Consider the following 12301-nt stretch of genomic DNA (forward strand, 5'->3'; position numbering starts at 1 on the left):
AAATTTTTAGTTAGAAATATGAAAAACAATCTTATGATGTAGTCTTTCTTATCTTTAATATTTTTTTAATATTTTTTGGTTTTACCTAATTTGACATTTATTTCAAAAAATTTTTGAAAAGGTTTTATTTTTTTTGAAAAAAATTGTGCCAAAAATAATGTTTCTTCGTTTATATAGAGATATAAAGCTTTTTCAAAAATTCGACAAAGTTATTTCCATATTAAAAACTTTATCTTTGAAATGAGACCTTTTTTATCAAAATCGGTGAAGTATTACATTTGGATTCATTGTTGGCGTAAATGCTACTTTCGACATTTTTCGTAAAATATAAGTTTTGTATAGTGGCGCCTCTTGAAATCTGCGATAAAAGAGAAGAAGCTTGTACCCCCATACTGATTTTCATGTATATGCTAAGTGGTGTATGTCGCTCCGTGAAGTAGATGATTACTTGCTTGTGTGAGCATAAATTGATGTTCAAATTTTTCGATCCATTCCAAACATAAAAACGTGCTTTGCAATGTCACACGGAGAAACCAAGGTAACTCACTCGGGAATTTTAATGAGATTTGAACAGGTGATTCTATGGAAAAAAAAGGAAATATGTGATTAGCCATTAGTGCTTAAGAATCATAGTTTCTGAGATTTAGAAATTTTAGAAAAATTTCTAAAATTTTAAAATATTCTAAAAATTTTATTAAAATTCTATTAAAATTTCTAAAATATACTAGCGATATATATTATAGAGAACTTAACTAGTTTTTAATAGTTATAAAAAAATAATTTATCATAATTGTTTATTCATTTTTATAAACATTACATAGTTCGTAACACACGTTGAATAGAAAATAATTTTAATTTAATATTTCAATACATCTAAATTACAATCTAGGGATCGTCGATCGTATGTAATATCAACGAAAACGAACTTTCAATTGATTTTGACAGTTTTCGAGTACTATAGTATTCTTTTTTTTACATTCCGAGGAATAAACATCGAAATTCTCTCTATGCATGTGGTTAAATTTAAATAATTTATATTTTCGATAATTTTCTAATTATTTAAAAAATGTAAAAATACACGGAATATAATGAACTAATACTTAAATAATAGTACATCCGTTTAAACTTTACATAATACGTAACAAATGTTAAATATAAAGTAATTCTAATTTGATATTTCAATGAACATAAGTTTTTAACTCGGAGTTATTAACTGCATGTAATATCAACAAAAACGAACGCTCAAATGATTTTTATGGTTATTAAACCAGTTTTCTTTTATATTCTGACAAGTAAACATCGAAGTTTTGACCTTCTACACGACTAAGCTTAAATAACATATAATTTAAATTATTTTATATTTATTTTAACAATGTATAATATATATGGAGTATATCTAACTAATATTTAAATAATAATACACATAATCGCGAAGTAGTAATGTGTCGGATAGTAATTTTTATATTAAATATTTCCTCAATATACTCAACAATTTCTTATTATAATAATGATATTAATAATATTATTTTTATTTTTCTGCTTCGGAATTTTAATGCGCAGAGCAATGAAGGAATTGATTATTGTAAAATAATCAATAAAATAATAAATAAAAAATCATGAAGTAGAAGCAATGCTTGTTTATTGATTAAAATTTAATCGCATTTTACGATTTAAATAACAAGTATACTTGAATTGAACCTTTGAAAAAAATATTTTTAACGATCACATAGATTATATTTACATAGGACAGTAAAGTTTCACGAATTAAGTAGAGCGTCATCTCGCTATTAATAAATAATTATCGCGCATTAGAGTCAGTGCATCATTAAAAATAAACTCAACCTATAACAACCTACAAAAAGCTCAAGTTATTTTTTCAGGATTGTATTTGGATTGTCGTTTTCCTTCCATATTTTAGAATCAGAGATGATTCTAATTCTTTAGCACTAATCGTTGTCATGGAATGCCCTGCATTTTCGTAAGGTACGAAACAAAGAAGAGGCTATATACCAAAGAGACTCCGACAAACTATGGCTTAGAGAGCAACTGTAGGCTATTGAGTTATTTTCGAACCTTTCAAGAATGGCTCTTAGTCATATTTTAATTTTACTATGTTCTCGCTCAAAATGTTTTTATGATGATGGGTGTACGGTAAATTTGAAAAACTAAGATGATATCATTTTCCGTCTTCGATCCCATTTTTCCATGCATATGCAAATAGGATTATTTCATATTTTATGCATTTTTATTATTAAAGTCAAGTTGTATACATTTTTCACTTATTTCTTTTTTTTAAGTTTAATTAAATTCATTTTTTATTTTTCATAATTATTTTTCATTAATTTCTTATTTCTATAAATTTAAATTCTCTAGATTAAAGTCATAGTTACGAAACGTATAAGATATGGCAATTGAAACTGCGCTAGGTAAAGACGCACATGACGGTGAAACAAGCATACTTAAATATATGTCATATTTTTTACTTGCATGCTGTTACAGGAAGATTAAAGATTAAGAATTTTTCATTTTCGATATAAATTGCGGAATATTTCGAGTTACAGATATTTGAAAATTATATTTATAGAAATATAGATTTATTCATGATTCATGCGGATTATAAAAATGATAATGAAATACGTAGATATGAAAAATAGATTTTGCGGTATTATCGATTTAAAATCGATTGTGTTGAATAAATACTAATTTAAGTCTTTATATGGAAGAAGATAAAATTTTTCAATTTGATGAAATTTTAAATGGTTCTTTACTATTTTTCAATTAAATAGATTTCGTAGTACTACTGATTTGTCGCGTTTTTTTCCAAAAGGTATTGAACGCGATTGAAATTTAATTTGATTTAAAAATAATAGAGTCATCGTCAATTTGTGAATCTCCATATGCAATAATTTCTACGTAAGATCTATGTAAGATCTAGATGCACAATATTATTTTTAGCATAATGTATATAATATTTTATATCCTTGTGTGTTCTATTGTAAATGTGTTATATCGAGCTAATAATTGTTTAAATAAGCTTTAATTGCTTATATGAGTTTAATCAGAAACAAAAAATATAAAATTTATACAGTTAACAAACACTTTTCAATTAATCTATCTTCAAAGAAGTTTTAACATATGATCTTTTCTGCTTTTGTTAGATGTACTACTATTTTTACTATGTACATAAATTTCTATTATATACCAATTCAATTGTTAGGTCACACATGAGAGGGTATAACCTATACAAGTTTATATATCGATACGATAAGCATACGGTGGAGAAAATGTTTCCCGCTTGCGTTTGTAGTTCATATTTTGTCCATACTTGTCGCTGAAGTCACGCTTCGAACGAAAGGTGATGAACAACCTTAATATATACGAATGATTCTGTGAAATATTTCAAATGATTTATAACTTGATGTGTGTACGTATACTAGTCGGATAAAAAACATTCGATTCGTTTGTTCTATCTAATGTTCTATGCTATGATAAAAGTTGTTTTGTGAAATAAAAAGTTTGAGACTATTCAAATGCATCAAATTATTACAATAATAAAATCATATTGTAATATATTACGTTACATTAAATTTCTTTGAAATTGTCAAATGTCAGTATGGTAAGTATAAATAAATGTTAAAACGTTTATGATGTGAAGGAGAATAGATTATTTAAGAAAAATATTCGATAACCTCCATTTTTTGACATTTCTTTAGTGCCAATTATTATCGTTATATTTTTTTAATCAAAGAATCTTCTGATCTTTGATATCTTGTGTTTCATCGAGTCGCAATGGTGCGAGGGAACATAAATCTCTCACGACCATCTCGAAAAAAACGATATGTCGACCCCATGACGGCTGAATGATTTTAATGATTTCTATGTGAACGTATTTTTTCATGTATATTTATAATTGACGGAAATAAACATTGAAACACTGTGTGTTAAATGTTCAAACTTATTTAACAGACAACAGGTAATATTACAATACCTTTTTGATTTCAATAACCTTATGTTTTATAGAACATATTCATGATATTGATATATTATTATATCTTATCAAATTATTATTAATTAAATAATTAGCAGGGTAACATTGGCTCACGTATATAGTTAATGAAATGGGTAGTGCCTGGTGGCAGTGCGCTGCATGTCTGAGAGCACAGGAAGAAGATATTTGTGAATTACAATTAAATCATTGTAATCTTTATGATGTACCACCTGATGTGTTCATTTATGAAAGAACATTGGAAAAATTATATCTTGATGCCAATAGGGTAAATATACAGTTATATTGTTGAAATTCAATTATTATTAATAATGTATTTCTATATTATTTTTTACTTGCTAATTTAATTTAATTTTTATAATAGATTAATTCTTTTATAAAACATTACAATATATTCTGCAGATAAAGGATCTTCCAAGACCACTCTTCCAGTGCCATGAATTGAGAATTCTTTCCCTTAGTGATAATGAAGTTACTGTTTTACCACCCGCCATAGCATCGTTAATTAATCTTGAATATTTAGACTTAAGCAAAAACAGTTAGTATATATTTAATACTCTTATTATATATAAAATTAAATGAAATACATTAATTTTATAAATCATCTCTCTATTTCAGGTATAAAAGAGTTACCAGATAGTATAAAAGAATGTAAAAATCTTCGTTCTATAGATATTAGTGTTAATCCTTTTGAAAGATTTCCTGATGCTATTACACATATTGTTGGATTACGGGAATTATATATAAATGATGCATATATAGAATATCTTCCAGCTAATTTCGGGCGGCTTTCAGCTTTAAGGACATTGGAACTTCGAGAAAATAATATGATGACACTTCCCAAAAGCATGAGTCGTTTGATAAATTTGCAAAGGCTTGATATTGGTAACAATGATTTCACCGAATTAGTAAGTATAATAATAATGGATGACTATTGTTATACAATTTTTTTTAATTATTGAATTTTAATTTTATCTGTAGCCTGAAGTTGTTGGTGATCTTGTTAATCTTACTGAATTATGGATAGATGGTAATGATATACGACGTATATCACCAAATATTGAACAGCTATATCGTTTAAATCATTTTGATTGCACTATGAATGCAGTACATCTTATTCCATCAGAAATACGAGGGTGGAGAGATATATCAATAATGAACCTCTCATCAAATGAAATTTATCAGCTTCCAGATACACTGTGTTATTTACGTACAATTGTGACACTTAAAATTGATGACAATCAATTAAATGCACTGCCAAATGACATTGGTCAGATGTCAAGCTTAGAAGAGCTTATAATCACTAAGAATTTCCTTGAGTATTTACCGTCTTCTATAGGACTTTTACGAAAATTGCATTGTTTAAATGCAGACAATAACTATTTGCGATGTTTACCACCAGAAATTGGAAGCTGTACTGCGTTATCTTTGCTTTCTTTACGATCAAATAATCTTACGTGTATACCGCCAGAAATGGGCCATTTATCCTCGTTAAGAGTACTTAATCTTGTGAATAATTGTATCAAATTTTTACCAGTTTCCATGTTAAATTTAACTAATTTAAAAGCACTATGGTTAAGTGATAATCAAAGTCAACCATTGGTTCCATTACAACAAGAATTTAATTGTGAAGAAGATATGATGGTATTGAGTTGCTTTATGTTACCTCAAAAGCAACGTCAAGATCTTGAACGTAAGTTTAGATTCATTTCATAATATGTAACATGCGTGCATTTAGTGAGTAAACTTATATAAATACTGTAAATATTACTGCTGCTATAGTGGATAATGATCAGCAAGATGAAGACTGAAATGGTAAAGTATAATTAATGAAGTAAATTAGAATAAACCAAAATTCTTTAATTAATATTTTAGTTTGTAAAATTTACATATATATTTCTTTATAATATAAATTAATGTTATAATAAATCGTTTACGTTTGTTATTGTTAGAAATGGCACAAGCTGTAGGACCAATTTCAAGCTCGATAATTGGATCTGGGAAAAGAATATGTTTCGCTGCTGAGGTAGAATCTGAAGTTCCCAATCAACTTCATCGAGCACCTACTCCTTATCCAAAAGAATTACGTAATCTTGCTAGGCATGCTCGCAATTTACATCATCAAACTACACATGACCAAAAAGTATGTTCAGAAAATATTATATAATTGAGTAAAATTCTATAATAAATACAAATTTACAATTTCAGATGAATTTAGAACAGCAGACAATGATTAAAGAAGCTATCATTACAAAACCTTCATCTACTTTAGAAAATGCATCTAAATCTGGAACTTCGTTCTCACAAGGTTTTACTAATAAGGTATTTACATTCAATAACAAATTTTTAAACATATTTTTTAAGTACAGACATCCTAATGTAAATGTTATTTGATTTCTAGAGTTTATCTTTATCTATATCAACAATTGATCATTTACCAAAAGATTGTAAGATTAATAGTTCTGCAAAATCAATAGTGCATCAGGAAAAAGAACACTCCAATTCAGAAGAATCTTCAGATGAGGCTAATAAAACAGTACTTGCAAAAGAAAAGAGTCCCGATATTCGAGAAGCAAAATATGTACGCAATCCTACATCTGATTATCTTGCCAAGACACCTACAGTAGCAGATTACGTAAATTCTACTTGGATGCCAGATGAATACTCTAAAGCAAATATAGCTAAGATCGTGGAATCTGATAAATTTATAGAACCATATAATACTTCTATTATTATTGATGGGAAAAGTTACGATCAAGTAAGATCAAATGAATTTCCCCCAGTTCCACCACCATATCATATTGCAGCTGCATTTTCCAAAAAGGCTGCACTTTTTCAACAATTTAATAATAGTAAGTTCTAATACATATATACGCATATACACACATCTTATTTTATGGTAATGATAGGATAATAAGAATATAAATGATTTTGAATTTTTTTTAGTATTACATCAAGAGAATCATGTAACAAACTTACAAAATACATCTAACATATCTAATGTTGATGATATCCAAAACTCAAATGGAAATATAGAACCTGTTAAAATAGAGGAATATATTCATGCAGCTATAAAGAGTGATAAAGAAACGAGTAATGCTTCAGCTAATGAAAAAAAAATGGCACTTAATACTAATGATCTTGTATCATCGCCAGAGACAACAAATCTTGATCAAACAATTGAGACTGATCGGTTTTTTAAACCAAGTAAAATTCCAGTTCTAAGAACAAAACATTCGGATACTGTAAACTTTAATTGCAACAATGATACATTGAATAAAAGTGTAAACTCACTTATGGAAGAATGCGATTTGCCGAAAACATTAAGTGTATTAAGTATACCTACATCTCCTATTACAGGAAAGAAGTATAGGAGTCCACTTTCTTCACAAGAAAAAACTTTGAATCAATTAAAGAAAATAGCAAATGGCAATATTTCAAATAATAATATATCATGTGATAATACAAATGATAATAAAGTGGAAAATATAGTAAAAAACGAAACAAGTACGAACGATATTTGTCATAATTCTGATTCTTTTATTACAAATTGTATGGATGTTGAAAACGATGCAGGCTCCGATAGAAGTACGTTACTTTCAGCTAGTAACAAATCTTTGAATAACACAAATAATTTAGATAATAAAGTACATAAGATATCCAATGAACCATTAACATTAGAAAGAAGACCACGATTTAAATGGATGTTTGGACCTCACAAAAATGCAAATGTGGTACGTTAATTTATAATATGTACTAATGTTTGCAATACTATAATTTGTTAAAAATTATAATGTTTACTCTTTTATAGTTGCCTGTTCAAGTAAAAAAAAACCCTGGTCTTGGATTTAGTATAGCTGGTGGTGTAGCAGGAGCTGAAACTGTAAGTTGTATTCGACATTAATATTTTCTATGGTTATAATCAATAAAAGTTTTAATTTAATTATTCGTACGTATGTATACACACACTATACATATATATACATACATATATATATATATATACACATATATATATGTATATGCAATAACGATCATGGAACATACATGAATCTCCTATCTCAGGGTATTATTGTGACAAAAGTAAATCCTGATGGCCCAGCTCAAGGTACTCTTAGACCTGGTGATAAAATTTTAGAAGTTGATGGAATAGATTTCACCAAATCTGATCATAATAATGCAGTTGCCGTTCTTCGAGCTACTGGTGCCGTGGTATCTATGATGATCAGTCGTCATCAATAATGAAAAATAAAAAATCTTTTTAAAAGTACACTATCGAGTATAAAACTAAAATTGCGATCTACATAGAAGTTTTCACCTGGATGTTCTAAAACCAAATTTATTAATGAATGTAACTGTATCCCAGTGTTGTATGTTTGCTAAGAATGCCATGTATAAATTGATACTTAAAATGCTTATAGTATGCAATAACTTTAAGCTTTTTGAGGAGATACTTGGGCAAACTAAAATGTGATCTATATAATAATGTCTGAATATGTTATTTTTTAAAATTTTAACATTTTTTATGGAATGAGATATAGTATTTGGTCCTTACAGTATAAACGTGTTTTTACTAGTAGAAGACTAGACAAGGTTCTTTCTTGAATCTTAACTATCTAAAAAGCAGAACTTCATATTTGTATGCAGTTCTGTGATGTTTAAACAGTTGAATTATGTCAACTTGTTCTCTTTTGCGAGAATTAATAATGTGCCAGAAAACAAAATATTATTTATTAATTATGCACATACATATAGATAAATACACACACATGTTATGCATAAATTATATAAAAGATTTATTAATTATAGATGAACAGGGTTTCTACAGACATACGTATATCTGTCTCTGCAAAATGTATAATTTGCTATATTCTTGATAATTCGTGATGCGCGCGAATATTATCTTATATTTTCTATAACTTTTATAAATTTATATCACAATGTATAATAACTTTTGGAACAAGATAAATATGTATGTGTATTTTCAAATATGCAAATAATTCTATTATATTATATTTTCATTTGTATTTATAAGCAAATTAATCTCATAATTATTAAAGAATATAGAAGCATATTTTGTGCGAATGTGATGGATAATTAAAACTATAAAATAATATTTTTCTGTAGGAACCTTGTTAATATGTAGAAAGAAGAAAAAGATATTCTTCTATGTGCCGTATTAAGTAACAATGTTTATATAGTTCAGTTCATTATTATTGATCACATCAAAGTTATTAATATTTTTATATTATCTGTGACTGATTGGATTCTTCACACAATATTATATGTGTATATTTGTTAGATTTATGTTGTTAGATATATGCAGTATGTATATACTGTATTTCTTTCCTCTTATTTACAAAGGCTCCTCATTACAAAGTACAGTTATTTTTCTTGTGATTTAAACAATTTTATAATATTTAGCCTTAACTTGGTACAAATAATAATTTAACAGACTAACAATAAGAACTTATTATCATGGTTGTGATTTATCTCATGATTTTGAGAAACAAATGTATATCTTTTAAAAACTATGCTTTATAACAGTCGATAGTAGGATATTATATTTTCAGTATTTTTTTTTTTTTTTATAAAGATGTATTGACAAGTATAAAATTGTCACAGAAGTATACAGTAGCATATAATGAAATATTTAGAATCATATAAGGAACAGATAGCTCCAATTAATATAATTTTAATAAAATTAATTAGAATAAAAACCTGTAGAAAAGTTAGAAATTCAATATTATTTGAATTTAATTTGAATTTTTAAAGAAAGCAATAATATCTACACGCACATATATTATCAATCCATACTTTAATTTTACTTTAAGTTGGAGTTATATATATGTAATTATCCAATTCTTGGAATTGGTATACTTAATACTAATCTTATTACATCATGTCATACACACAATGTTAGATTAGATTACTGCATTTATAATGAAACACAAGTATATAACTAAATTTGCACAGTGTGTTGTTGCATTTAAATAATAATCATGTTTATATAGGTATATATAAATTTACATTCACCAAACTGAATAGATTCAGCTGTCTAAAAGATATTGGTTATATATCTTAAACAATTATACTATATTGCTTGAATCTATAAGGAATTGTTAGTTACATAAAGAAGATAAATTATACAAAAGAGATACAAGATGCATTTTGAAAAGAATTGCATTTGAGAGAGTTGCACTTAAATGTATAAATTTTACAAAGATGAACTTACACGCATATGTATATCATTTCAAAGCAGTTCCTTCTTTCTTAACGTAACTCAATAAGAAAAAAAGAGTAACTAACAAGGGGACAAAGAAAATCTTTTTTGAAATTCTTATTTCTAAATGTGTAGGTATTTGTAGTTACTTAATATATTTAACTATGATACGATAAGTTGTAATATACGATACTCCAGTGCAAATCTTTAATGATATACAAGTTAATATGTTAAAAAAAAGAAAAAAGAAAAACAGGCAGATTAATCGATCTACGTACTTCCAACATAAATATAATTATTTTTTGCGATGATTCTTAATATATCTGATTTAATTTGTATAAGATTATACAATACATTTCTGTGGAAGTTAATGAACAAGAGATGAAGATCTTGTAAAAAAAATGAACTACTTCTTAAGATTATCTATCTTTACTTATAGTTATATTATTATTTTTTTTTATGCACGAGAGCAGCTTTGTATCACGTTTATGTATGTACGTTATGTGTTATATAGAGAAATTCTAAACCTAGTCATAACAGACAATGACATTTACACATTTTACGTATGTGTGCATTTATTCATGAACTAGCAGTGTGACAAGCGATACCGTTACATCGTAAATACTACCATTTTTTATATTCGCGTCTATATTATTATTATTATTATTATTATTATTATTATTATTATTATTATTATTATTATTATTATTATTATTATTATTATTATTATTATTATTATTATTATTATTATTATTATTATTATTATTATTATTATTATTATTATTATTATTATTATTATTATTATTATTATTATTATTATTATTATTATTATTATTATTATTATTATTATTATTATTATTATTATTATTATTATTATTATTATTATTATTATTATTATTATTATTATTATTATTATTATTATTATTATTATTATTATTATTATTATTATTATTATTATTATTATTATTCTTATTATTATTATTATTATTATTAGTATTATTATTATTATTATTATTATTATTACTATTATTATTATTATTATTATTATTATTATTATTATTATTATTACTATTATTATTTGTATCTTTGTACAAATTCAATTTGTGACTTTTTTGTACATGATAGACACTATAAACGACATTTATTTTTTTCTTTCTATGTTCTTAAGTATTATTATTAAAGCGAACAGATATTTTTTCTGTACGTTTATTTTTTTAGGACCACCAATACAATTAAGTTAATGAAAAGCAATGGGAGTAGGGGGGACGTTTTTTCGTTCGACAGAGAATAGAGTGAGCTAATAACAATCACTAAAACATATATTAAGTATTAAACGGATTTGGACCATTAATATATTATATATATACAACTTTTTCTACTATTCTAACTATTAAACAGACTGACTATCTTTTGGACGAAACACTTTAAGGTGGTGTTTGACAAAATGACTGAATGTTAGTGTATGATTGAAAAAAGGGATAATATTTAGCGCAAATGTACATAAATAAATATGTCAAGCGAATGGGAAATCAATCAAGTGGTCGTACTCGTCCTTATACTTTTGATATTGTATTTTATTTTATTTGTGAAAACATTTTATTTTTATTAGGTCCTCATCAACGTGTTTTAATCTAACGTAATAACGTAGCGTACTATTTACATTGTTATTGGTACGTCCTCGATTATTGTATCGTTATTAAAAAAAAGTTATAATTATTTGCATCGACTATTAGTACCACCACTTTATTAGCGTGCATGTTTGATATGATTGTCATACTTCAAAATATACATACATACATGATATAACTAGTAATAGATCGATGTATATATATAAAAGAAAATAATAATAATAATGAAATAAAATAAAAAATGTCAGCGTTCGGTCGGTCCATCATAAGCCAATCTAAGCCAATGAACGCCGAACCGAGCGCAACATTTTTAATATGTTGAGATAACTATTTTACCTGTACGAAAAAGATTCTATTTGGTTGTGCAGCAATAAATAAAGAAATAAATATTTACGTAAAAAAAAGAAAAAAATAAAAAGAGTTGATTTATTCCAATATATCCTA

The 12301-nt window shown here is 26.1% G+C and overlaps 1 protein-coding gene across 2 annotated transcripts; it reads left to right on the forward strand.

The window, feature by feature from the left end:
- Nucleotides 1–2904: 2904 nt before the first annotated feature.
- Nucleotides 2905–10003, forward strand: LOC124426784 (protein lap1-like). Of its 2 annotated transcripts, none has more exons than XM_046968894.1 (12): nucleotides 2905–3616; nucleotides 3714–3973; nucleotides 4087–4274; nucleotides 4409–4544; nucleotides 4625–4914; nucleotides 4988–5699; nucleotides 5959–6149; nucleotides 6215–6328; nucleotides 6408–6858; nucleotides 6953–7740; nucleotides 7818–7889; nucleotides 8072–10003. In XM_046968894.1, exons 3-12 carry the CDS (start codon nucleotides 4119–4121, stop codon nucleotides 8246–8248), a joined length of 3087 nt encoding a protein of 1028 aa, XP_046824850.1. In that variant the 5' UTR covers nucleotides 2905–3616; nucleotides 3714–3973; nucleotides 4087–4118; the 3' UTR covers nucleotides 8249–10003. The 2 variants fall into 2 exon arrangements, with proteins under 2 accessions (XP_046824850.1, XP_046824848.1); XM_046968892.1 differs by having other exon boundaries at nucleotides 2909–3616; nucleotides 4084–4274.
- Nucleotides 10004–12301: the final 2298 nt, after the last annotated feature.

The sequence above is a fragment of the Vespa crabro genome, chromosome 9 (assembly GCF_910589235.1).
Source record: "Vespa crabro chromosome 9, iyVesCrab1.2, whole genome shotgun sequence".
Classification (NCBI taxonomy): Eukaryota; Metazoa; Arthropoda; class Insecta; order Hymenoptera; family Vespidae; genus Vespa; species Vespa crabro.